The sequence below is a fragment of the Rousettus aegyptiacus genome, unplaced genomic scaffold, assembly GCF_014176215.1.
Source record: "Rousettus aegyptiacus isolate mRouAeg1 unplaced genomic scaffold, mRouAeg1.p scaffold_m13_p_5, whole genome shotgun sequence".
Lineage (NCBI taxonomy): Eukaryota > Metazoa > Chordata > Mammalia > Chiroptera > Pteropodidae > Rousettus > Rousettus aegyptiacus.
In genome coordinates, this window is record NW_023416308.1 from 12,322,780 (window position 1) to 12,350,691 (window position 27,912).

The following is a 27,912-nucleotide window of genomic DNA, read 5'->3' on the forward strand; positions in this document are numbered from 1 at the left end:
GGGATGTGAGGAAAACCCCATCTAGGACTTGTGTCCTTGGAGCTAGCGGTGCCTGGGAGGGACTGCCCTAGTCTGGTTAGGCCCGTGGTGGTTCCACACTTGGTGGACAAGAGCAACTCCTGTTTGGAGTGGAGAGCTGGGTGGATAAGTGCCGCTGCTCCTGCTGCGGTGAGCAGATGTGTGTGGGGTGGAAGAGCAGGCAGCCTTGGGGTGCTGTGGACCCCGGGCCGGCATATATGCGTTCTGAGAGCTGGGGCAGGCCTGGAGGATGGGCTAGGCTTCAGTTAAGTAGAGAAGGTAGTGAGGCATCCAGGCAGGGAAGAGCCTGGGAGAGGAAAGGGCTTGTTTGGAGAATGGCTGAGTCCCACAATCAGGATGGAGGTGGAGAGAAGGTAAGTGGAAGCTTTTCCCTGAGTGATGGGCAGTCATTGCAGGGCTCGGGGCAGGAAGAGCCATGACTCAAGTCATGTTTTAAGATGTCAGCTTAGAGAAAGGCCTTTGGGGTGAGTGGAAGCCTTTGACCGTGCAAGAGCAGGCTGGACCAGCATGGCCCTCTGAAGACCAGACAGCAGAGGGAGACAGAGGAGGCTCTGGCACTCTGGTTAGCTGGTGGGTGGGGCCCCGGGCAGTGCTGGGGTTCCTGGCGGCACCCAGAGTGTCGACTGTTAAGAACAAGCACCTAGGTGAAGAGGTGTCCTAAATTATGTCTCTGGGACTTGGTGAGGTGTGGTGTGGTGCGGCTGTTGGAACCCTGGGAAAGCACATTGTTTGCAATTTTCAGATCATCTTTTGCAGCTGGAAACAATGTGAAACCCCTTTTTCAGTTCTGCTTTGGAAAACAGCCTCCTGTATGCATCTCTTTAGGTACTTCTGAAGCCCCGCTGTTCATTTGTCCTCGGTCACAGGCATCCTGTGCCGACATGTAGTAAGTTGCCAGGACAAGAGCGCCATGTGCTTGGTGTATGGGAAAGAGGGAAAAGGCTTGCTTCTGTGTGGGTAGTTAGTGCTGATGATGAAGATGGCACACAGAGGATCAGTAGGGCTCTTCCAGGTTGACAGGAGGCAGATGGTGCCAGGCAGACGTAATGTGTTGGCCAGAGCATGGCTGTATGGATGTACCTAGAGCGCACGGGGAGCTTCCTGTGTCTGGAGGTCTGTGTGGAAGATGGTGGGAGCAGGGGAGCCAGAGTCCAGGTGCCTGGCCCCAGCACGGCAGGCCCACAGCAGCAACTGCCCTCTAGCAGCCAGGCCTCTCTGAAGCCTGATCTCAGCTCATTAGCACTTCCATTGTTAATAGCTTTAGCTAATGCCTACCTTTCTCCTGGGGGCTCTTTTTGGCTTAAATGACCAGAAGTTCACTCCTTCGTGTCCCAGAAGGGGCTGTGGGGATTCGCAGCTAGGTCCAGTAGTATGACCCCCCCTTCTCCTGTGTCCCAAATGTTCTGTCTGGGGTGCCCTTGCATGTCTGCCTTCTTGGCTCACTCCATGGACCCCCTCTGTGGAGTCTGCCCCCTCATACCCTGCCCTTGCCCCGACAGTTTGGCCTCTTTGATTCTTGGGGACATGGTGGAGGAGGCAGGTCTCAGCACCATGCAGGTAGAGCTGGAGCATCTGGAGTGGGTGGCTTCACACAGCATGTGCACACTGAGGCAGTGTCTCCTTGTGTCTTGGAGGTGAGAGTGTTAAGTTGGACCAGGGGACCTCCAAGAGACTCCCAACCTGCATTCCTGTGAGCCAAAGACCTGTAGACTCTAGGTAGGCCACCCCTTCTGAGCTTTGGTTTTCTCTGTAGAGTGAGCACCCACTTGTCTATTTACCCCATAGGCATTCGATGGTCAGTTCCAGGTACTGGGGTACACTGATGAACGAGGCAGGGCCTATGCTTTCCTGAAGCCCAGAGACCTGGGAGATTCAATGTCATACTAATGAATGTGAATACACAGTGGTGACTGTGCCATGACACTGAGGAACATGGAGCAGTGAGGACAGAACTGAGGGCTGGACTTGGGGAGGCTGGGAAGGTTGAGGGCTGAGTCAGCCGCACAGAGGAGGATGAGGACTGCTAGTGCACACGTTGGTCTGAAAGGACAGCATGGTGAGAGAGTGTGGGGGTGGGAGGAAGCACTGTGGGCCTCAGTGTCCATTATGAGGGTCTTGATCCTAAAGCCTTGGGCGGGGCGGGGGGTGGCGCGGAGGTTCACTGAAGGGGTCCAAGCCAGGACCAAGTCCAGTGGGTTGAGCAGCTCACAGGAGTGGCCAGCATGTGACCACCTGGGGAGGCATGGCTTCAGTCACCCGAGGTGGTCACTCCATGCTGTGCGGTTCAGGCAGGTGTGTACCCTCTCTGAAATAATCCCTACCTGGAAAGCACACAGTAGGTGCTCCTTCCTGTGGTTCCTCCCACCCAGGCTCACCTCCTGGCTGGGCTACAGTTAGACTCCCAGGCCCTCTTGCCTCACACTGTTCACTGCCCTGAGGACCAAGGAAGGCTGCAGAGATGACCAGGGGGAGGAATTCATGAGCATCTCATCAAGACCTCCCCATTCCAGCTGGCCCTAAGTGCTCTGCAACTCCATTCCATCACCAGACTAGCTGCATGACTCTGGGCTCCTGGGGCCTTTAGTCTTCACTGGAAAAACTGGGTGGCTGCTCCAGTATTTCTAGAGCCCGTTCTGTGCCTGGCCCCTGGGCACTTGCTGTCTGGCTGCTGAGCACTGTTAGGGGCCCACAGAAGGCCTCGTGGAGGGCACGGCCCCTCGACCAAGCCTGGAGATATGGGCAAGATCTGCAAGGACACGTCCACAAGCATGATTATGGTATGTATGAGTGGGATGTGAGGTGAGGGAGGGAGCTGGGAAGCTAGGAGACCAGAATTGGGAAGACCTCAAAGGCAGGGCACTGGGATCCTTTGTGGGCAGAGGGAGCCAGACTGGGTGCTACTTGAGGTGATGGGAAGGCAGGGATGGAAGCCTCGGTGGTGGCTGAGCCGTGACACATAGAAACAGAGGTATGAGGACACAATATGTGAAAGTGGCTATAGGGAGGGAGGAGCCAGAGCTGTGGCCCAGATGTGGGGAGGGTTGCAGAAGGCAGGTCTCAGGCACTCACTGGGTCTCCCTTCTCCCAGAGGGCTAGTGGTTGGGGGTCACCCCAAGACAGAGATGTGGGAAAGGGCGTGGAGATTGGGGGTTGAATCTGAAGGTTCTTGTCCTCTTGGTGTGTTAACCCCGCAGGTCCACAAGAGGTTATCAGAGTGAGTGCAGAGCAGGAGGAGAAAGGGCCATCACGCTGAGGTGAGGACTGCCTAAGAAACGGTGGGCAGGGCTCCGCCACATACAGCAGCCAGTGATGCTAACTACAGGCCTGCTGCCTCTGTGGGACACCAGTGGCTATGGTGGCCAGGCATGCATTGTGAGGACACCTGTCCTGTCTCCTCACCAGTGTCAGCTTATCTAATCTGGCGGGGAGCGTCGTACCTGGGGACAGACTGGGACTAGAGGGGAACAGAGTGTAGTCAGGGCCACACAGTTGTTGTGGGACATGCAGGCTGGAGTGTGGCTGTGCTGTCCAGCAGAGCCCCCTGCTTCCCCTGAGCCGGGGGAATGACTATGGGGCAGGACAACTCAGGGTATCATTGAGAACTGGATGCCAGCTGGACACGAGGGAACCCCTGGTGGACAGAACTGAAAAATTGAGTTTCTTATCAGGGTGGGGAGCCCAAGAGAGGCTGAGAGGCTGGTCCACCTGCCCTCTGCACGTCCCTCCCCACTGGCAGCCTTGTGGGGCCTTCTCCCACCCCTCCTCTTCGGACAGCCTTTTCATCCTCCTGTCCTATTCCTATTCCCCCACCCCCCAGCACTGTACTCATGGCCTCCCTCTTGAAGCAGCATCTTCCTCACTCAGCTCTTGGCTCTGGTGCAGGGCCTGAGGTTATGGTCAGGTCACAGTCAGGGCTGGGCACACTGAAATATATTTTTCAAAGTGTTGGTGGAGTGGGGGTGGGGGATCCTTTCCCTGGATGACCGCAGTCAGCCAGGGCAAAGACATTCATGTAGGGGACTGCACTAATATAGTGATTTATTGCTTCTTTAGCCATGTAGATTACCAAGTTCAACGGGAGGGTATAGAAACTGATGAAAATAGTGCCTTATCTGGGACTGTCTTCCTTCTCTGGCTCATCTCTTGGCTTTTCTGGAGCTCAGGCTCGAAGCTGTGACCTCTGCCTCATCGCCTTGGCTGTGAGAAAGGCTCACTGGGTGTGCATCTCTGAAGGCTGTGGGGGGACCTCTTCCGCTATCTCCATATTCATCTGTTCGCCTGTGAAGGTGAGGCCTGTGGTCTCCAACTGCCTTGATGCCTGCTCTTTCAGCGTCTCTTCCTCGGGTTTCGACTCAGGCCTTGCCTCAGGCCGTGCCTCCTCCTGGGGTTCCAGTTTGGTGGCAGACTTCTTATTGGAGCCAGGCTCAGGGGTCCATGAGGGCTCAGTGCTCCGGGAACTCTCCCCCTTCTTGTTAATGGCTGCAGAGGACAGGCCCTGGGCCTTGGGCTGCACCCAGCAGTGGCTGAGGATCTCGTCAATGTGCAACCGCCGGTTGACATCTGGCTGTAGCATGCGGTAGATGAGGTCCTTGCACTCGCCTGTTAGGTTCTTGGAGCGCGGGAAGTTGACACGGTGCTCCTTTTGGATGCGCAGCATCTTTTTGATGTTGGAGTCATCATAGGGCATGGAACCACAGACCATGATGTAGAGGATCACGCCGAGGCTCCAGATGTCATAGACCTTGGGCTGGTAGGGGATGCCCTGCAGCACCTCAGGGGCTGCGTATGCTGCTGACCCACAGAAGGTCTGGCTCAGTGTCAGTTGGCCACTGTCATCCCTCAGGCAACGCTTGGAGAAGCCAAAGTCAGATAGCTTGATGTTGAAGTCTTTGTCGAGGAGAAGGTTCTCACACTTGAGGTCTCGGTGTACAACGTCTAGGTCATGGCAGTACTTTATGGCCGAGGAGAGCTGGTGGAACTTCTTTCGAGCATCATCTTCATGCAGGGCTCCCCGGTTTTTAATGAACTCAAGGAGGTCGCCCTGGACCCCGAGCTCCATGACAATGTAGACCTTGCCATCCGAAGTCTCAAAGATCTCGTAGGTCTTGATGATGGAGCGGTGGTTTAGCATGGCCAGAATTTCAATTTCCCGGGGAAGGAATTTCTCCAAGAAGTCTGTGGGGGCTTTCTTCCGGTCAATGATCTTGACTGCCACATTGAACTTCAGGCGCTCAGAGTAAGCGGATTTGACTTTTGCGTACGAGCCCTCTCCCAAATTTATCCCCATGATGTAGCCTCGTCGCTTGAGGATGGCAGCATCATCCATGGTTCCAGGAGCACCCAGTGCCTCTGAGGCTGCCCTGCGAGACGTGGGCCGGCAGCGTCCTCATTTAAACTGTGGACAGAGTGTCCTCTGGGCTGGCTGGGCCTGCCGTCCCTGCCTCCTAGAGGCCCATACTCTAGGGTAGAAGGTTCGGCATTGTCTCCCAGGTGACTTCAGTGGGTGAAGTCATAAAGGAGGAGTGCCCTGGGGGAATGAGGCTCTGGCCTGAGCCACTTGAACGTGGATCCCCGGAATGCCGGCCAGTGAGCTGGAGCAGACCGAAGGCCTTTGGAGAGTGGCTTTGCATTTGGCTGGGACCTGAGGTAGGAGAGGGCTGTGGGGACACATCAGTCTGCCCATGCCTCCAGATCTGGAGCCAGGACTGCTTGTGGAGTGGTGGGGCTGATTTCTGCAACTCAGGCATCCCAGGAAATCCAGGGCAGGTGTTTGTGTCACTCTGGGTCCCAGCAGCAAACAAGACATACTCCAGTTAGGGCAGTCCAAGAAGGGTTTATTAAGGGCATAATTTACAAAGGTGGGAGCAGAGTGTAGGAAACTCCAGTGATTGTCATAGATTGCTAAAAGAAGGGAGCAGTGGTCACTGGAACCTGGGGAGAGTATAAATGGGGCCACTTTGAGAGAGGCAGTGACCTTAAGTGGAGGCCGCAGTGACTCCACAGGGAAGGAGCTGAGGAGAAACATCCTTAACTTCTCCCTCCCTTTAGTCCTGGAAACTTTTACTGGTGTTCACACAAGCGGCCTGCCAGGCTGAGAAAGTTTGGAGGTGGGTCAGTGGCCTGGGGTCACTGACTTTGGAAAGCTGGGGCTCTGCCTTCTTGCATGGTTTGGCTGGACATTTCACCTCCTTTTACTTTTCTTTTCTCATTCAAACCTTTGCCAGTCTGCCTGACAGTGGCTCTGCTGCGCAGGGGATGACTGGAAGAGATTTCTGCTCTTGGCTTTGTTTCTTCCTGGGGGCCTCTTCCCAGACTGTAGCCCTCGATGCACTCCCAGGGCAGATCTGGGGCTGGGAGGCAGAAGGCCAGGCCTAGAGTGCCAGCAGCTGCTCCTGGAATGCTCCCTGAGGATGGCGCAAATAGAAAGGTCAGCATTGGACAAGGACTAGTCTCTGTGTGCAGTGGAGGCTCTCTATTGTGATAGCCCCTTTGTCTAGCACCTGCTCCAGGCCACGCCCTGAGGAACAGGAACAGGCAGGTCTGGCCTAGCCTTGGGTTTAACCTTGGCCATATCCACCCAGAGGGAGTGTGGATGCCTCTCTCTCAGGTGACCCTGGGTGTCACAGGTTTGAATTCTGGGACACTCAAAAGAATCATACCTTGATGGGGCTTGGGAAGACTGCTTTTGGGGAGTGAGTTGGTGGGGCCGGAGGTGGATGGGGCAAGAATAGGCCTGTACCACCTCTGGCCTGTCTCCCTTTTGTCTGCACCCATCTTCACACTCTTTTCCAATCCTGACACCCTGTGTCAGGCTTTGGCACAGCTTCCTTTGGACAGCTTGCTCCTCTCTCCTGCTGAGGACACTATCTGCTCTGTCCCCTCTCATGGTCGTGCACCAGCTGTGTCCAGCCTTACCTTCCCCTCCTCCGCCATTGTGTAGGCAGGGCTTTCTCCAGAAGCCAGCTTTGCTCCAGTCTCTATAACCACCGCTTCTCTGTCAGCTCTCTTTGTATGACACGCCTTTAGGCTACTTCCTCATCTGTTTCGAAACATTTTTCAGTTGTATGTGCAGCGTCGATTCTCCTTCCCCACCCCAAGAACCACCTCAAGGATAGTGTGGACCCCTCCAGTTTCCCTCATCCTTTCTCTGCGCTTCGGCTTTAAAAAGACCAGTTTAGGGAGCACTCTTGGGTCACAGACCGGAGGTCGGCCTGCAGGTGTGCAAAGTGGGAAGGAAGACCCTTTTGTGTCCTCGTTCCTCTCGGCTCCCTTTTTGTCCTCTTCCTTTATGCTTAGCCCCTTGGGCCACTCCCGGCTCCTCTGCTCCCTACCCCTGGGCTTAACTGAGCCCCGCCCCTTTCTGTGTCCGTCATCTAGGGTCCATTGCCCCTCCCCCCCGCCCTTAGCCCTCAGATCCTAGGTCCTTCCGAGCCCCACCTCTCTGTTTAGCCTATGGCACATTTCACTTCTTATAATCCCGCCCCCCGCCGGGCCGGTCCCGACCTTAGGCCTCGCCCCTTTTGTACACTACTGCCCAGGCTCCGCCCCTGTTAGGTTACTGGTCCGCACGCACTGGGAACGCGTAGGCCCCGCCCCCTCTCGGCGCTCATTGGCTGGCGCCGCGTTGCGGGCAAGAGGCGGGGTGGTGCGGGGCCGAACAGGACGGCCGCCATCTTGCGCAGAGCCGGAGTCGGAACCCGAGGTTGCGACCGAGAGTGTGCGTGAGCCCGTGGCCAGTGCAGCCGTGGCCCGGCCGGAACTCTTTCCCGCCGCCTTCCCGCGCCCAGACCCACTCCAGCCCCCCGATTCTCAGCCCGGCCCGGCCCAGCCTCCCCGCGGGGTCACGCGTCTGCCCCGGGGACGATGAACGGAGGATAAATGGTGCCCAAGGCAGACAGCGGTGCCTTCCTGCTGCTCTTCCTGCTCGTACTCACCGTCACCGAGCCGCTGCGACCAGGTGCGCGGCGCGGGGGGCGAGGCGGGGCGGGCGGCTGGGGGCGGGGCGGATGGCGTGCTGGGCTGTGGTCGCCCAGGACCTCCTTCCACCCCGCGGGGCCGCGTCCAGGGAGGGCGCCAGCCGAGGCCTGCCTGCTGGCCGCCGCGTCCCCCGCCCGGGTCCGTGGCCCGCCGGGACCGTGCTGTGAGTTTACCTGGGCTCGAGAGCCCCATACACCGTGGAACTTTGTTCTCGAGAGATGTTGCCTTTGGATCCACGTCTGTGGAGCACTGCGTGTTTTGAGGTTGACGGAAGCGAGAGTCATGTGCGGGGCTCGACCTAACTTCTGGGGCCTGGGAATTCTCTGGCCGAGGGGCTGAGCCTGGGGCATGCCCTCCCTGTTAGCCCAGCGGCTGGGTCAGGCTAGAGTGCTGGGGGTCGAGAGAGCAGCTCGCGGAGGCAGGCACCTGGTTTCCCTTGATTCTGCCCAGCAGTGGCTTGGTGCCTCCTCTGGCGTCTCAACCCTGGAATCCCTCGATTGGAAAGCAGTAGCCGTGTCGCTTATTGTCACTCAGTGAGGTGTTGCACTTGAGAAGTACTCAGCTCAGACATCGGCCCCGAGGAGGTACTAGAAGTCTGTCTAGCATCGCGCGCGGGAAGCAAGCTTCTTGGGGCAGAGACTGACGCGCTGCCCCGAGGCCGTGTCGTCGCCGTCGGTTGGAGCCTGGACAGTGCCACGTACTTAGGAGTACTCCTTGAATGTGATCATTAAATTCCTTTGGAACTTCCTTTGGAACCTGTGTTTTTATAAGAAAGCATGTGGTAGGGTATCAGCATCATGTCAGCTAGATGATCCCAGACAATTTTTATCTCTGTATCTGGTCCACTGCTCTTCCTTTGAACTACAGCAAGAAAATCAAATACCCTGATGCAGGGCCGATTTATCTCTCAGGCACAGGAGACCCGGTGCTGGGGGCCCCACAATGCTTTTAGTGTCCTGTGAAAATGTTTGATTTAAAATCAGCAGGAAAACACATTTGTACAAACACATTCATCTCTGTAACAACATAGTTGAAAGGTATGATTCTTAACATTTCTTTTAATGCACGTAGGGGCCGTGAAGGTAGAAGTGCCCAGGGCCATCTTTGAGTACTGCCAGTGAGTAAAGGCAGGCTGGGAAGTACAGCGGTGTGTGGGTCTCCAGCATGCCCTAGCCAGGCTCCCATTCTAGACACGCTAAGCCTCTATTCCCCAGTGTCTACTGGTGGCCAAGGCCCTGGACCCACATACAACCTGGAGTCTCTCCAGTGATGCCCCTCTGGGCTTCCCAAGTAGAACTGGTTGCTCACTGCTTTTGCTATTCTCTCAGTAGTAGGGTTACTATGCTAACCAGTTTCTGACAGTAGGAGAGCATTGGTAGGAATAGAAGCCAGGAAAAGGGCCACCTTTCAAGGGAGTTACTGCATAGGCTCTTGGGAACCAGAGTCAGTGCATTTGTGGGTTGTTGTGTTAAGTCCTTCAGAAAACATGTCTATACCTGTGTAAAGAGGTGAGACATGATCTGTTTTGGCTTCTGGGTCTCAGTTTTGCATATTAGGTCACTGGACCCTGAAGGGTGAAGCCATGCATCATGCCTATCTTTCTTGGGGTGCCTCTGGTTCCAAGTCTAGTATCTCCCGCCTAGATGATGGAGGTGACCAATGTCCTCAACTCCTTTTCCTTTACTGTCTGTCCACATATCCTGGCAACTGGCCTGCAGTAATTCAGCAAGCATCTTCAAGTGCTTACTGTCTGCCCATCACTAGGAATTCTCAAATGAAAAAGATAAACCCTTCTCTCTGGGAGTGCCCATTGGGTGTGGAAACAGACAAGGTATAAATCAGTTCACTGAGTGTGGGGGTCCAGGCAGGTGGCAGACATGGCCAACTGTTTGTACCTGTGAAGCACGGGAGGGCTTCACCAAAGATGTCACGCTTAGGTCTAAGTCGAGGCAAGGAGATGGCTCTGGCAGAGGGAGCATTCCATTCCATGACTCTCCAGAGCAGAACTTTATAGTGGCTTTAGTGGTTTCTTGACTTACCTTGCAAAATCTGCGGGGCTTCAACTGCCTGCCTGAGTTTGGGAATTGAGGGCACACTTCTCTCTCTGGATCAGATAATCTCCTTGTGTGCTTGTGTGTGCTTTGTGTCCTACGCAGGGTGTCTGCTGGCACTTTCGAGGGAGTGCTGCTTTGGTCTTAGCCTGCATTCATTCTGTTGGAATACTATACTGGCTTAGACCCTTACTTGGACAGGGACCAAGCCCCTTTATGCTCCTCTGTGATGCAGGCCAGAGCATGAGGCCTTTCATGGAGTGGGGGCAGTGGGCAACACAAAGTGCTGACCTTGACCTTTTGTCAAAGTTTCTTTTAAATGTGTATCTGATCTTAGTTACTTGCCAGGTACTGTTCTAGCTCTAACACACGTATTGATTAATTTAACTCTCAGGCGGTCTCTGTGAGGTAGATACTGTGTTATTAGCCCCATGTACAGATGGGAAAATTGAAATACAGAGAACTCATCAAGCTGAGTGGCTGAGGCAAGATTCATTCTAGAAGTCTGGCCTGTCCTCTCATGCATTCTTGGCTAGGGCTCTGTTCACTCCAGCTGTGAGTGTCCTGCCTTGGCCATCCTTAACCCCAACCATGGAGCCCCAGGCCGCTTCTCTTCTGATTGACGCAGTGGTTTTACCGGTGGAGACAGCGAACCTTTTTCCATCTAAATACTCTGGTCTGAGGGAGAGAACCAACCCTCCTACCTCCAGATTCCTTCTATGGTTAGCCACAGTGACCAACAAAGATGTGAATTGTGTCCCCCGGGAGTATAGTGAAAAAGAAAGGTTGAAGACTTCTGTCAGTGACCAACAAACATAGAGGGGAAATTAAGGGCCAGCTGACTGATATCTCAGTGACCGTTTCTCTAATGTACAAGGAGTGCAGCATCAGTTGCTAATTCCAAAACTATGTTTTTCTAGCATGAGTTATGAAAGAAAATCATGCCACGGTTTTCATCCACAGCTGCCTCCAGGGTGACCCCACCATACATGGCTAAAAACCATTTGTCTTCCCTGAGTGAGCACTGCCTTGGCCAAGGTCCCCAGCCCTGTAAAAGTCTTATGCTTGGCTAGGCCGCCTGGTGAGGTAACAGTACTGAGCTGTCTTCCTTGGGAAAAAGAAAACTGGCTGCGAGAGTCAAATGACTTGCGTAAGGTCACACAGCTGGTGAGCTACGTAGCTGGAATTCAGACCCCCCGGGTGAATTGGCTCTTAGTTCAGGGTTCTTTCCTCTTCGCCATTAAGGACCAGGAGGGGCCTTCTGGCTGTGCCAAACTGGTAAGTCCTCAGTAAGCTGACAAGTGGCTGTAGCACCTTGCTTCTGGGGCAACACGTAGGTTAGCGAATAGGATGAGTTTATGAGCAAAAGTGGCCAAAGCTCATACAGTAGCTGGAAAGTTGAGCCTGCCCTGGGCTTGCCAGGTGCCTTCTGAGTTTGGAGCTCTTCCTTCTGTAGCTCACCACTTCGCCCATAACACTGTAGAACTTGCCTCACTGGCAGATTGGGCTTTGGGCTTTACAGTTTCATTCTTTTTAGTTGGAAAGTAGTGTAACACTTTCCAACCTCACTAGCTAATGAATTGTATGTTTTTTTAAAATAAAGAAACATTTTTTGCAGGAAGAATTTTAAACTTACAAGAATTTTAAACTTACGAGAAAGTCTCAAGAATAACATCAGTGCAAAGAACACCTGCATATCCTATATTAGATGTACCTGTTGTTAGCATTTTATTTTGTCTTATCCCCCCACTCCATGTCTGTGTGCTCTTGCATAGATACATATACATACATATAATTTTTTTCTGAACCATTTGAAAGTAAGTTGCATATGTCATGGCTCTTTCCCCCTGAACACTTTGGTCACTTCGGAAAGCAGGAGGAGGCTCCTGGGACTTGGTGCCTCTGGGAGATGTAAGGTGATGTTCCCCACCCTTGCATTCCCTCTGTAACGAACCCTCACTACCACAATCTGTGTGCCAGGCACTCTGTCACCACAAGATGGTCTTGAGGGCACAGGCCATGCCGGGGTTAAAGCTCTGGTTGCCCCAGGTGGCAGCTAGTGAGGGCTAATATTTCATTTGTGGTTCTAGTTTTAGGAATGAAGGATGTGCTGCTGTTGCACATTTTGGCAAATGTGCTTATACCTTCTCGCCACTGTTAGAGCCGCATCTTTTCTGTTCCTCTGGCCCAGATCACTCTTCCCTGCAGCCTTGTCCTGTTTCTCAGGCCCAGCTGATCACCTGCCCCGCCCACCCCACCCCCACTGCTGTTCCGCAGCACTTAACACTTCTGAGGAGGTGATCTAGCTGTGGGCTCTCCCTGCATGCATGATCTTACCTCTTCCTCTCCTTGGCTCAGGGACACCTAGTAGATTCTTCACTCTTAGGTGGAATGTGTCAGTGGCAACCTTTAGGACTTAGTAGATTGCAAGAGACTGATTAAATGTCTTTTCTTTGGTGCTGCTAGACTGTTACCTCCCCATATGTGCTTTTCTATTCAGGTACTAAAGAGGTGGTGACCAGCCCCTTCTCCCTCCTGTCCAAAGTGCAGGTCAGTAATTTCGAGAGCTCAGTTTTGGGCCAACAGTTTGCCAGAGGAATGGGTGTGATCACAACATGGTTTTTATGTGACATCAATATTTTTGTTTCTGGTGCGATTTACCAGTTGACTTGGAATGCTTAGTAAAAGACAGTCCTGCTGATCCAAGATGGGCCACTCTTGGCAGGGCAGGACCAGGGGAGGGTGAATGGCACATGGGCTACTGTCAGAGCGCAGTGAGCAGGAGATCCAGAGTATCCTGGGGCTTCTGGGCAAGCCTCCTGGGAGGAAGGAAAGCTGAGGTCTGGTGTTACTTTACATGAGCTGTCTGTAGAAGGAGTGGCCGCAGTTTGATTAAGGCAAGTCCAGGATGGTGGTTTAAGAACATGGACTCTAGTGTCATACTGCTTGGGATCAAGTCTTGCTTTGTGACTCCTTTATGCTTTAGTTTCCTTGTCCGTAATGTGGATATAATAACTTATTTCATAGAGATCTGAGATTTAAAGTGGGTATGTATAATGTTCTAAGAAGTGTCTGACATAAACCAAATACTTCAAAAAGGCCAACTTTTGTAATGTTATCCACGAATGGACTTCAGGGAGTATAGGGACCCTCCCCCCTTAAACTGTAAGCAAGACTCCATGCATGTGCATGTAAGCCACACAAGGGCATATATCTCAGGAGAGGGTCCAGTCTGTCCTCCATTCCCTGCCCCAGGATGCAACAGAGCACAGTGGCTTTGAGCAGTGTCTCAGGCATGGTGAGTGCTAAATGAGTCTAGCCATTTTAATGCTCTGAGAGGGTGTGTGTGTAGCTTGCAGAGAGCCCCCAAAACAGCCACAGCACTTTGGACAGGGCTAGGATTGTTCATACTGACACGTTTTTCTCTTTGTCACGTTCATGCTGTGTCCGCTGGGCCTGGTCTGGCACAGAGTAGGCACTCAGAAATCAGTTATTGAGTAAATGCACAAATGGCTGTTTATATTTTGATATAAAGATCAACAGCTCCCTTAGCCAGCGGGCCTTGCAGCTGCCCCTGGATGGCGGGGGGGCAGGTAGTGGCGAGGACGACGGCCTTGTGGCAGCCTTGCAAGAACTATAGAGTACTGGTGTGTGTGTGGGGGCGGGGGGGGGGGGATGCTGCAGAGCCAGCTGGCATGGGCCTCACACTCGTGGGCGGTTCCTTCTGCAGATGTAGCTGGGCTGAGAGGTAAGAGCAGGTGAGAGCTTCTCACAAATGTGGATCCTCACTAAAGTTCACCTAGCCACCCAGCCTGGGGTTGGAAGGCACTGGGGGCTCCTGCAGTTTGGAGCCCTGGGGGCTGGCTGCCTCTCTTATGGACTTGTTTGACACTGAGAATTGGACCGCCCCCTGCATGAGGAAGCCACCTGTCCTTCCCCAGGCCACTGCACGGTACAAGCCTTGCTTAAGAGCCAGTGGTGTGGGGAGCTGTTCCCACTTGCCTCTTGGCTTTCTCTCCCTCCTCTCTGTATCACTTCAGTGAGCCTGGGCTGGTCGTTGTCCTTAGTCAGCCACTGTCCCCTTCTGATCCTTCTCCGTAGGCTGGCTTCTGGATTCTTGGCAGCTACCATCTGTCTGTCTGCCCTCATCTGCTGACTGCTCTGTGTCGGACAGAACAGAGCTTAGAGTAGAGCCCTGTTGAGTATGTGGGACCAGGAGGGACTCCATCCATCGTTCTCCCACCCTGTCTCAGACACCTTGTTCCTTGTCGGGGGCACTTTCCTTAGGAGTTCATCGCTGTGGAGAGGATTTCTTGGGGCCACCTGGGGTGCTGGACAAGAGGCAGGAGACACCGATGAGGGCCTCTGGAGGGCCAGTCATAAGATGTGAGCTTCCAGGACCCCCGCACACTGAGGTTGACATCGGGTCTCCTGATGTAGAGGCCTTGTGAGTGCCACTGGTTACCTCCTAGGGTCCCTGAGTCTGTTTGAGTACCGACAAAGCTTTTTAGTCTTAGAAGGCAGAAAAGAGGACCAGAAGTACCTGAAAGGGGTGAGACTCACCAGTGGCCCAGGCAGGCTTTTGTTGAGCCCTCAGTGGTTTTTTGGTGGCTCTTGGGAGGGAAAGACGGTCTTCAGATTCCTCTCACACCATCAGTGTGAAGGACGCACGTGCTGACTGCGTGGTTGGCCACAATGAAAGCCTAGGACAGTAGGGAAAACATTCATACGTACCATATTTTACCTAAATGAAATCATACTTTTTATACAATTTTTTGATATTTTTATTTAAGTGTTTTGGAGGTCTTTGTAAGTTACTACATAACGCTTTACCTCATTCTTTTCTTTCCTTTAGTAAGACTTGGTGAGAACTTTCCTCAATCTCAACTTTGTTTTGTCCATGGGATATGGTTCTGGGAGAGACCTTTTATCAAAACTTTGCATCAACCAGAAACTGCAGTTTAGTGAAATTTATAGTTAGTGATGGTGTGTCCAATATGCTTGGGAGACCTAACTCAGAAAGTTATTCATGCAATGCTTTCAGCTGACCGTTCCAAGACTCATGGATTTTGTCTCAGTCAAAAACTGTATCTGCAGCAAGTCTAAGTTGAACTCCTGGTTTTTACTATCTTTATGCTATAACTCAAATTCGTGTGCTTATTTATCTAAATGGCATAATTTCACCAAAGATAATTTAGAATTAGAATGACCATTTAGGGGAACTTCGACGTGAGCAAAATTATTCAGTCGAGAGGTGCCTTAAGAGCAAAAATGAAACCAAATCCTAAGAAGCTCATGGTCTGCATTTTTTCATTTGTATGAGAAGGCCTTAATTCCAGAAAGAATTGAGATTTCAAAACCTCTTACTTCAGAGTGAAACAGGGGCTATTTCATTCTTCTTTAAGAAAACTTTACTTTGGAAACATTTTATACCTACAGAAAAGTTACAAGAATGGTAATGTGATCTCCAGCTGTATACAGTTCACCTATATTCACCAGTTGTGAACATCTGACCACGTATTTGCACTTGCTTTCTGTGTGTATACATGTAGAAGTAAAGTATATCTGTATGCACGGGCACTTTTTTTTTTTTTTTTTTTGTGGAACTACTGGAAACTAAGTTGTAGACATCATGACCCTTCATTTCTAAATCCCTCAGTTTATATTTCCTAAGAACAAGGCCATTCTCTTATAAGCATGGTACCGTTATGAGGTTTAGGAAGTTTAACATTGGTCATAGTACTATTAGCTATGTCTTCCATTTTGCCAGTTGTTCATTTACACCGTATTTTTTCCTCAGTCCAGGATCCAGTCTGGGATCATGTGTTACATTTAATTGTCATATGCATTTACTCTTTTTAAAATCTGGAATAGCTTTCTTTATCTTTCATGGCATGGACTTTTTAAAGAGTACAGGCCAGTCATTTTATGGAACAAATATTTCTCATTTTGAGTTTTTAAGATTTTGTTCCTTGTGATCAGATTCAGTTGATGAATTTTTGGCAAGAGTGATCTTTTAGGACACTGAGTCCTCCTCAGTGTGTGCATCTGGAGGCACAGCTCATCAGTTTGCCCCAGGATGGTGATGTTAACCTTGACCATGGTGGGTGGCTTCAGCTGCATTTCTCTGCTGGAAAGGTGCTTTTCCCCCTTTGTGGTTGGCAGGTAGCTGGTAGGGAAGTAGCCTCACCAAGTGGTTCTGAATCAGTTACCACTGTGATGCTTGCTAAATGGCGATTTTCTCTTATTTTTTTAGTAGTAGTCTACTATAAAAAAGAGATTATTTTTTAGTATCAGTATGGATTCATGGATTCCTTTTATTTACTATGTTATAATCTATTATCGTCATTATTCATTTTGATATTTAAATCGTAATTTGGTCAATGGAAACCCCTCAGGCTGGCTTCTTTATCTTTCTGACGTGTCCCCATCCATTCTGAACATTCCTTATTACCAAGCTCATCTTGTGTCTTTCCTGCCCCAGGCATTTTTCCACAGAGCACTGGTTCCTTTTAGTGGGCGATGGTATTTAGAAACCAAGATTCTGGTACTAGGTGTATTTACCCCCTACAAGGATGTCGCTGCTTCTAGAACTTGCAGTCCAATTAGGGCGCATGTGCGCATGTACAGTGTCCATCTCTGTGTACATGTGTCTGTGTGTCTCTTGTTGTGTAACTTCATACTTGTTTTAGTTCTGGTGCGGCATCACGGGATCTTGTTTTCTTTCCCTGTTTCATATTTGTATTTCCCTTTTTTAACAGTTGAGAACTCTGGCTTCCAACATCAGTAGATTTACTCACTTGCTTAATCCTGCAGTGCTCACAGAACAGTTTCAGAAGTGCAACATCTATTACCATTACCAACAGCAAACCAACTGAGTAGAGTTTGGAAATTTTTTTTTCAACTCTTTTTGTATTTATACTGGTAGTATATACTCAAAAGTCCTGGGTCCAGAAGCTGCTTGGATTCCTTCTCTTCTCTCTTCTGCATGTTGATTATACAGTTAGGTTCAAAACCATATTGTTTTGAAACCACCTCTATTAAATAATATTGAGAAGAGGTATTTACTATAATCTCATTTTTATAACAAGCTTCTATTTCATCATAGTAATAATTGGTAAGGAAAACATTTTGTTTTCAAATGGGTTGTACCGTTTTCCTCAGTGAATTAAAAAATTATTTTTTAGAATAGATAGTTACAGTTTTAACATGTCAATACTCTCATGAGTATATATTGCTATTTGCTTAAAATATTTTTTCCCAATTTTGCTTCTGTGATATGAAGAGAATTATGTATGGTAAATAAATGATCACTTAGCATCAGTAAAAAGAAAGGCCAACTAAAATTTTAACAATTATATTCTTTAGATTTCCGCATTAGTAAATGATATTAACTAATTGTTTTATTTTTCTGACATTAAAATCTTCTGATGGACTTTATTAGAAATTATTTTACAACACTAATGTCAGTGTTTTGTCCTGGATTTAATCCTGGAACAAGAAAAGGACTTTGGTGGAACAACTAGTAAAATTTGAATAGTCTGTAGTTCATTTCATAGAAATGTACCACTGTTGTTTTCCTAGTCGTAACAAATGTGCCTGGCAGAGCAAGGTTAACAACGGGGGAAACTGGCTGAGGGGTATATGGGACCTTTTCTGTAAACCCCTAAAATTATCCTAGATTCAAAAGTTGATTTAAAAAGTTATTTTGTGATAATAATTGGATGCTTAATTATGAATTTTCATTTCTGAGAATCCTTAGACCTGGTCGTCCCAGTTTTGTCATTCGTTGAGATTTTGGCGAATTACTCTTTTTGATCTCAGTTGCTTCCTGGAGAAAATAAATGGAGGGCTTAGATGTCCTGGAGTCATTTGGGCTCAGTTCGTTTAATAAGCTCCTAGCCCCATGATCTGTCACCTTTTGCATTTCCTGTCCTCCCCATGCCACATGTCTGTGCTCTTGTAGTTCTGGCTTGTGCAGTGGGTATGGGTGATGCTGTCTGAAGGTGGGGGGCTGAGCTTGGCCTGGGGGTTTGGCTGTAGTCTTACACATGATATATCTGACAACACCATTTGTGGGGAGGCAGTGAGGCCCGTGTTGGGTCCCTTGTGCAGATAAGGATGCCAAGGCCCAGGGAGAATAATTATCTTACCTGGTAGCATCACTAGCTTTTAAGTAGAAGAGGCAGAAACAAGAAACTGAGGACTAGTATGTTGAGCCAGGTGCCCTGTCTCCTACAGGATTCCAAAATAAGATGAAAGAGCCGCATGGGTGCAGGGAGCAGTGGAGATGTACCATCTGGTGCCCACCTGCAAAGAGGAGGAGGCACCTTCTCAGTGCTCATGGCCTCCAGCGCCACCACCGTCTTGTGTGGACACTGACACTGTCACAGCTCTTTGGACCCAGCAGACCAGTTCAGGGAGTTGGCCTTGTAGTGGTCTACCTTGGTCACTTCACGACCTTGTGATTGCAATCCAAAGAAAATGTACGTTTCGAGAAGCTTGAGAAGCTTTTTAGTATCTTACCTCTCACCTCATGGATTTTGAACCATGTGTATACATAACCTCTTATGAAGCATTAATAAAAAGTAATCAGAAAAAGGAATTCTAAAATAAATATTTCATATACTTAAATGTAAAACTGATAATACTTGTAAAAAATAGGTTCATTATTATTGTGAATAGGACACTCAATAAACAGTGTTATAAAATTCTGTCTAGATGATATATGCAGGTACTCATATCAGCCTTATTTTACAGGTGAAGAAACAGAGCTTGGGAGAATAAGTGACTTGCCTAGAGTCATGCAGCTCGTCAGTATTTAAAACCTGGGCAACCTAGTGTTTATGCTCTGATATTGCACATCTTCAATAAGTCCATTATCCTCAGCTCTTTGGCCATCTGTCCTTTCTCATCTTTATCCTCCTGCCTTTTCAACTTGAACCCCCTTGCTTTTCTCATCTCCCTCCCATGGCCTTGGCTACCACTGAGTGCTAGTGCTAACTTTCCATCTCACCTGGCCCCTGCCCTCAACTGTGTTTTCAGGAATGCCCTTCAGGGTGCCTCACACTTGGCCTATCGGAGCTGAAAGCATCCTCTGCTGGCCTGGTCCTGTGGTCTTGGTTCTTAGCTTCTGCTGTTGTCGTTATCAATATCACCACTACCACCACCATCCGCCACCCTACTCCCTACTGCTGAGAATCATGCACTCTGCTAAGCACTTGGTATACAATAACTTAATTAACTCTAACTATACCCCTACTCTTGGTAGAGTTTTGGGTGTGTTGACTCTTACTCTTGATTTTAGTTCTGAAATAAGTGTATGAAATGAACTCTCAGGCTGTAAATGTTATCTTTGAGCATTCTTTAAAGAAGCCCACTAATGATAAGCTTTGTGCTTTTGCAGGTGTAACTCAGGTGAGAGTTCATGTGGGTGCCGAACTAGCCTGAGCGGGGAGCCAAGGGCAGGCCTCCCCACTCATGGCTGGATCTCTTTTTAGGATGCCTCAGATTCACAGGCCTCCTTTCCTGCAGGAGTTTATTTGGTTTTATTATTGCCCATGTGACTTTAAAATCCCTCATTTACACATGGGAAACTGTTCTGGAGAGGGACATGAAGAGACCTCATTTTCCTTTTCTAAATGGAGATAGTAATAAAACCGACCTCAGAGGATTGTTGGCTAGATTCAGGGAAATAAGTTTCAATTTTCTTTTCAAGTGTGGTTAAAAAAAAAAATTATATAAAATATACACTCTTAACCTTTTTAAGTGTACAATACAGCAGTGTTAACTATATACATCCTGTTGTACAACAGATCTCTATAATTCTTTTATCCTGCAAAACAAATTCAATACCCATTGAACAATTTTTCTTTTCCCCCTTCCCCTAGCCCTTTGCAACCACCATTCTATTTTCCATTTCTAGAAGCCTGACTATTTTAGGTACCTCATATAAGTGGAATTATGTAGTATTTGCTTTTTTTGATTCTTTTTGATGCATACCCAGAATTGGGATTGCTGGATCACATGGCTAATTCTATTTTTAATTTATTAGGAACCCCCATAATGTTTTCCATGGTGACTGTACCATTTTACAGTCCCACCATGAGTGCACAAAGGTTCCAATATCTTCATATTCTCACCAACAGTTGTTATTTTTGTTTTTTGTTTTGTTTTGTTTCTAAATATTGGCCATTCTAAAGGGCATGGGATAATTAATATCTCGTGGCTTTGAATTGCATTTCCCTGGTGTTTGGTGATGTTGATCATCTTTTCATATTCTTGTTGGCGATTTGTACATCTTTAGAGAAATGTTTGTCTTTTGTCGATTTTAGAATCAGTTGTTTGTTTTTATGTTGTTGAGTTTTAGTCCTCTATATGTTCTCGATACTGATACCTCAGATATATAATTTGCAAATACTTTCTCATTCTGTAGGTTGCGTTTTCACTTTGTTGTTTCTTCCAGTTTGATGGAATCCCCTTTGTTTGCTCTTGCATTCGTTACCTGTGCTTTTGGTGTCATATCTGAAAAATCATGGTTAGATCCAGTGTCATGAAGCTTTTCTCCTGTTTTCTTCTAGAAATTTTATAGTTTCAGATCTTACATTTAGGTCTTTAATTATTTTGAGTTGATTCTGTATATGATGTACAGTAATGGTTCAGCTGCATTCCTTTGCAAGAGGATGGCCAGTTCCCCAGCACTATTTGTTGCAGTGACTATTTTTTTCCCATTATATGGCCTTGGCACCCTTGTCTGAGGTCATTTGACCATATCCTTCAGGGTTCTCTATTCTGTTCTTTTGGCCTATATATCAATGTTTATGCCACAGTGTTTTGATTACTGTGTCTTTGCAATATGTTTTGAGGTCAGGACACATAATATGTTTTGAAATCAGGCCTCCAGCGTTGTTAGTTTCTTTCTCAAGATTGTTTTGGCTGTTCGGGGTCCTTTGAATTTCCATATTAATTTTAGGATGGATTTTTCTATTTCGACAAAAAAAAAATGTCATTGGCATTTCGATAAGGATTACAGCAAATCTATAGATTGCATAGTATCGAAATCTTAAGTCTTCCAGTTCGTGAACATGGGATGCCTTTCAATTGTGTCTTTTTAAATTTTGCAGTGTTTTATAGTTTGCAATGTACTACTCTTTTACCTCCATGGATTATTCCTAAGTATTTCATTCTTTTTGCTATTGTAAATGGAATTGTTTTATTTCCTTTTCAGGTTGTTCATTGTTAGTATATAGAATTATAACTCATTTTTGTCTGACATTTGTATCCTGCAATTTTGCTGAATTTATTAGTGCTAATGCGTGCGTGCGTGTGTATGTGTGTGTGTGTCTTTAGACATGACATATAAGATGCTATCTGCAAACAAAGATCATTTTGTTTCTTCCTTTCTAGTTTGGATGCCTTTTTTTTTTTTTCTTTTTCTTGCCTAATTGTACTAGCTAGTACTTCTAATACTGTGTTGAATATAACAAGATTTGACATTGTAAGAAACTGTGAGATGTATTTTCAAAGTAGTTGTGCCATTTTACATTCCCATCAATATTATATGAATTCCAGTTGTTCTATAATCTCGTCAGCATTTGGTATTGTCAGACTTTTTAAGTTTAGCCATTGTGTTGTGTAAATGAGACCTCATGTGGTTTTAATTGCATTTTCCTATGAGCGATGGTATTGAGCACTTTTTTGTTTTTTTAACCATTCATATATCTTCTTTTGAGAAGTATCTCTTCAAATCTTTTGCTCATTCTTAAGAGATTGTTTGCCTTTTTATTTATATTTATTATCAAGTTGTAGATGTTCTTTGTATATTCCAGATAAAAGTTCTTAGATATGTCGCAGATATTTTCTCAATGACTTCCCCATGTATTTGCTTAGCCGTACTTTTAAAAGTATCTGTGTTTTATTTTTTAATTTTGTACCCTAAAATTCACTCTTTTTAATATATCATTCTTCGAGCTTTGACAAATGTGTAGAGTCATGTAACCATCACCACATTCAAGATGCAAAACACCGTTCCATGACCATTTCCCTTGTGTTGTCACTTTGGAGTCAGACCTCCCCTTACTTTGAGGTTCCCACCTGGCACCCACTGACCTTTTGGTGAAGTCCAGTCTACAACATTTTTTCTTTTCTAAATCATGCTTTCGGTGATGTATGTAAGCACTCGGCCTTACCCAGGTTCACGAAGATTTTCTGCTAAAAGTTTTATAATGTTAAGTTTTACATTTAAGTCTTTGATCGGTTTTGAATGAATTGTTATATCTGATATGAGGTATGGGTTGAGGTTCGCTTTTGCTATATGGATGTCCAGTTGTCCTGTTATCACTGGTTGAGAGATTTCCTTTCTTCATTAATTATCTTTGCAACTTTGGCAAAAATCAGTTGGTCACATTTGTGTGATCTATATCTAGCTTCTCTGTTCTGCTCCATTGATCTATGTATCTTGAGGGAACTTTTGATGAAAGATAATTTTAAAGAAGTTTATCATTTTTTTAAAAAATTTTTAACAGTTATGCTTTTTATGTTTCCCTCTGAAATCTTTCCCTGCCCGAAAGTTAGGAAGATATTCTGCCTCCTTATTTGACTTTGAGCTCCATGAAGGCCAGAGACTTTGTGTTTTTCATTCTGCTCTTCTTGCTTGCCTCTAGCATAGCGCCTGATCCTGGCCTTGTTTGTTCAAAGGAGTTAACAGTTTGCCTTAAGAATTTAAATATAAGAATGTATTCAAGGCACTTGATACATTGCCTGGCACAGGGAAAATGAGCATTCAAGAATCTGATTTTGCTACAGCTGTTGTTTCTCTTGAGATGAACTATACTGGTGACTGTCATCAAAATGTGGAATGAGTGTTGGATGTTATGCCAGATGCGAGAAAGCTATTACTCCGGATCTGCCCTGCACTCTTGTCCTGGTCTTATTCCCAAGTGTATACCTCCCCATCCTCCACCTCCACCTTCATAAAATATGGACTCATTGCAGGTTGCTGTTCTTTTCTTGAAGTGTTATTCATTTTAAAGAATCACTTGGTGAACCTGCTTCTTCTCTCCAGTCATATCCTTTGCCTTAAGGCCTGTCTCTCCTCTTCTAGGATAACTCACTTTAAGCAGGGCCTCCTTCCCCAAGTATCTGCATCAGGAGAAATTGGAGGGCAGGGCAGACGAGCCAGTGTCCCATCTGGGCAGTGTCTGGGTCTGAGGAAAGAATGTAGCAGATGATGGTAGCTTAATCTCTTGGATGTAGCAAATGCTTGTTATTTATGAGAAATAAATACTGAAGTTCAGCCCTGTCACTTAGTTCTGGTGTGGCGTTCTCCACTGTCAGCCCTGTGACTCCTTGGCTAATAGGAGAAAGTAGCTAACAATCCCCCTGTGCTTGGCAGCCCCCCCCCCCCAACTTGTCACCTAATTGTCGCTGTCAGGGAGCAGGGAGCACTGTCACACAGACTCGGCAGTCAGATGAGCCTCCTCTCCCACAGGGAGGGCTGACTGAGGGCAATTCTCCTCATGCCCCAGAGGTTATTTGAAAGTGGGTTTGGTGGTCATAGTGACTGGGGAGCAACTGGCATTTAGAAAAGCATGTCAAAGAATTCGTGGATCTATTTCAAAACCATAACAGGAGTGTTTTCATGTTTTAAGTATATTTAATACATCCCTGGCTGTTCAGGTTGCCATAAGTAGTCGGGCACTCCTAGTTTCCTGGGGCTTTATGTGACCTGCTCTACAGAGTCACAGTATATCTTAAGTCCTGTCTTCTGTCTTACCAAAGAGGAAATGGGTCAGAATCAGAAAGTTTGAACCCAGCCCTCTTAAGGAGAATGAGTTGGCCATGCCCCACATCAGAAAGAAGGTCCTCCTGATGGGGGCAGCTGCCATTCCAGTCCCATTCATGACTTGATTCCTGCTTAGCTGTACTGGGTTTCAGGACGGAGATCTGGGTGAAAGAGCTCAGAGCCTGGTTTTTGGGTCCCATTCTGCTGCTGCCAGCTTGACATCAGACATGGAGCAGACAGGTTGGCCATTTTGTGAAATAAGCTGGCTGGACTAGGTAGATGTTTCAATAACTGTAGCAGTCTCTGGTCTTCCTTTAAATTTTAGTAATAAAACTTAAGTGCTTTAGCTTTCTCTGAGCCACACATGTCTTACTTCCTCTTGAACTCTGGGCCCTCGGGTGTCAGAATCATGGAGCCAGCTGGTCTCTGAGATCATTTCATCTTGAAGTTCAGATACTGGCATCATTCCTGCTGCAACCCTGGCGCCCAGGCATACCATTAACAGCAGCCTTGACTGGGCTTCGCTGCTGAGACACAGTTGCACACCATGCTATACAAAGCTTCTGGTCCCTGGTCCCTACCCCCATTCTCTCTTCCCCCTTGTGAGTCCTTCTGAGAGCATTTGACTTGTCAGAGGGCCTCAAGACTCATTCCAAGGAACGGGATACATGAAACTGTTCAGCAACCAAGCACTGTTTTAGTGGCTTTCTCTTTGGGGGGCCTCATGACCACCCCACACCCTGAAAGTTAGAGTAGAGTAAGGATGATCACCCCCACGTTTCACAGGTGAAGAAATGAAGGCCATTGAGATTGAGTAGGTGTTGTGGCACATAGGGGCTTCACTGCAGTCACAGTTTATTCCGGAATGATCTCCTGTGAACTGTTGCGGGTGCCTGGTAATGCTTTCCCTCACCTCCTAGTCCTGCCCTCCTAAATCCATTTTTCGTCCTGCTGCCAATTGGTGTTCTGATGGAGCTCTCTTTCACTGCCAGCGGCATCCACTCCTGGAGCCGTAGTGTGTCCATGAGCCATCTGGTCCTGCTGTACCCTTTGGTCTTATCTCCCGCTGGGCCCCAGTGTAGCAGAGTGCTCCTTTCCTGCTCGATGGCACTTGTCCAGGCTGGTCCCTGACAGGCAGGCTTTCCTCATGTTTGCTGGTGGTTCAGGTGCTGTCCATCCTGAGGCCTAGTTCAAGCTCCTATTCTCACCCCTACCTCAGCACAGGTAACGTTTCTTCGGAAGGCCTGCTTAGCAGGAATGCCCTCTGCTGTGTGTTTTAGTAACCAATGTTGTCATCAGTGGTCTCTGACCATTCTCAAAAGTGTCCAGAGGAGAGATGGCTGGCCCATGTTCCCTGGTGCAGGACAAGACCCAGCATCGCATGGTGGCTGTTTAGAGCTGTCATGTCACTTGTACAGCAGGGCCTAGCCCTTCTTCCACTGGTTCTAAGTGTGATGCTTGATAAATATCTCTGTCCCAGTATTGCCCAGTGTAGAGGGCCAAACGAGGACCCGGGGGAACACCCTGCCCTGCTGGGAAGTGGTTGTTAGCTCTTTCCAAGGAAGAATGTCGCAACACTCTGATGGAGGCTGCACTGACACTGTGGATCTGAGACCTTCTGGTCCCTGGGTGGACATGGGGGCTGCATCTGAGAATCTCACTCCAGTAATGGAGGCCATTGGTGTGGGCTGTGGGCAGTGGGAAGAGATGGGGTAGAAATTCTTTTCTGCCTTCTTGGCAGGAAATTTTTTGATTTCCTGAGCAGTGCGGCTATGGACACCTACGCTTCCACTGTACTCTATCTTCCTCAATTTCTTTGTGGGCAAATGTTGAGAATCCGTTCCAAACAATTTAGGCAGCATATTAAATGTCACACAGTAATTTGAGACAGCTCAGTTTACATAATTTAAAACAAGGTCCAGGCTTGTTGACAAAGGAGAAATGGAATCTAGAGAAAGACTGTGTTGCAGAGACTTATAAATTTCTACAGGGTGTGAATCCTCTTATTTCCACACGTTACAGAGTTTAAAGCAGTAGTTCTCCAAGTGTGGCCAGGGGTCCTGGGTGGCTCTGCGAGGTCAAAGCTGTTTTCATAATAATGCTGAGGTGTCATTTGCCTCTCTCATTATGCTCAAAAGTGCATTGGTGGCGTTTCCAGAGGCTACTTGACAGGTAGTGACAGCTAATGGGATATGTACTTGGGATTCTCTTTTTAAAGGGATTTTAAACATTTGTGATAAAATACACATGACATAAAATTTACCACTTTACCCATTTTTAGATGTACACTTAAGTGGCATTAAGTACGTAAACAACGTTGTGCAACTATCAACCGCTCTCCATTTGCAGAACTTTTTCACCTTCCCAGACCGAAACTCTATACCTATGAAAGGGTAAATCCCCCTCCCCCACCCCCTGGCAGCCTATGTTCTACTTTCTGTCTCTGAATTTGACTACTTTATGGACATAAATGAAATCATGCAGCATTTGTTCTTCTCTGTCTAGCTTATTTCACCTAGCATAATGCCCTTGAGGTTCATCCATGCTGTAGCATGTGTCAGGTTTTTTGTTTTTTTTTTTATGATCCAATAATATCTCATAGTATGGTTCTACCACATTTTGTTTATCCACTCATCTGCTGATAAACACTTAAGTTGTTTCCACCTCTTGGCAATTGTGAGTAATGCTGCTATGCACATCAGCGTATGGGTATGTGTTTTGAGTCCTCACTTTCAGTTCTTCTGGATGTTATATCTAAGAGTAGGATTGCTGGGTCATATGGTAGCTCTGTTTAACTTTTGAGCATGTACTTGGGAATCTTTTGTTTAAAAACATTTCTCAGTTTTAATTTCTAATACAATAAGTGTTAATGGATATAATTCACATAAATAAAAGATTTTTGAGGTCCTCAGAAACTTTAAGAGTGTAAAGGGGTCTCGAGAGGAAAAAATTTGAGAACAGCGAGTGTGATCGCAATTCTCGTTTTGATATTGTGGGGCCATGGGTTTATTTCAAAAAGTGTCAACAATCTATTGGCTAGGAAGAGCCTACCTACCTCTCCCTTTTTATAGTCAGAAGACAGTCATCACAACAGAAGGCCGGGAACAGGACCTTGGCAAAGCCAGTAGTGGGAAGAGGGAGCGACTGCTTTGAACAACTTAGAGGCAGAAATTGTGCTGATGCTTTACAAAGGGCCTAAAGAAGATATTGAGGAAGAAAGGGGAATGCTGATTCACAGCTAGAGTAATGCCAGTTAGAGCCACCAGAATCACTGGCTGACATACCATGCTGCTGACTGTACATCAGTCTCTGCCACACGACGCAAGTCCTGAGTTTACCTGCTTTGTTTACTGCTCTGGCCCAGTCACCTGGAGAGTTGCCTGACACAAAGCAGGTGCACAGTAAATATTTTCTGAATAAGTGATTCACATGTGTTAACCAGTGACTCACACATTGGATTACTTTCAGAACAGCCCCTGCACTATGAGTGAATCAGGAAGGGAGAAGAGATTTCAGAAGGCTCTTGACACATTGCTATGGACTTAAAGAATAGAGGATGATCTTTGAGCATTTCAGTTTGTCAGACATTTAGTGAGTGCCTCCCTGTGCTGGGTGTTGAGTATGGGGTGGAGGGAAGAGGGTTATCCCTGCACTTAAACTCTAGAACACAGGTTGGCAAACTACAGCCTGCAGCTGGCTACTTTATGTTGTTTGGTTTTGTTTTTACATGTTGTCGTATATATCAGTGTTTCATTCCTTTTTATTGCTGAGTAATATTCCATTGTATGGCTATACTGCCGCTTGTTTATCCATTCACTTCTTTCGGACGTTTAGATTGTTTCTAGCTTTTGGCTATTAAAAATAAAATTATTCTGAACACGGCCTTATATGGCCATGTACTTTCATTTCTCTTGGGTACATACCTGAGTGGAATGACTGAGTCATATGGCAGGGGTGTGTGTGTGTGTGTGTGTGTTTTTCAGCCTTTTAGAAACTGTCAAGTTGTTTTCCAAAGCAGTTGTACCATTTTGCATTCTCACTAGTAATGCAGGAGAATTCCAA

At 47.4% G+C, this 27,912-nt stretch overlaps 2 protein-coding genes across 7 annotated transcripts in view; one reads left to right on the forward strand and one right to left on the reverse strand.

Moving 5' to 3' along the window:
- Positions 1 to 4,104: 4,104 nt before the first annotated feature.
- On the reverse strand, positions 4,105 to 5,461 carry TSSK1B (testis specific serine kinase 1B). The gene has a single exon (XM_016120134.2). The coding sequence runs from the start codon at positions 5,363 to 5,365 to the stop codon at positions 4,250 to 4,252; it is 1,116 nt and encodes a 371-aa protein (XP_015975620.1). The 5' UTR covers positions 5,366 to 5,461; the 3' UTR covers positions 4,105 to 4,249.
- A 2,214-nt stretch (positions 5,462 to 7,675) lies between these two features.
- The window catches only part of DGCR2 (DiGeorge syndrome critical region gene 2), a 73,577-nt gene continuing 53,340 nt past the window's right edge, over positions 7,676 to 27,912 (forward strand). For 3 of the 6 annotated variants that reach the window (XM_016120128.2, XM_036220144.1, XM_016120131.2), the window contains exon 1: positions 7,677 to 7,996. In XM_016120128.2, coding sequence (XP_015975614.1) covers positions 7,918 to 7,996 — 79 coding nt within the window. In that variant the 5' untranslated portion in view covers positions 7,677 to 7,917. Of the gene's footprint in view, positions 7,997 to 27,912 lie in introns of all 6 variants that reach the window. The other 3 variants (XM_016120130.2, XM_036220145.1, XM_016120129.2) reach the window with 2 other exon arrangements.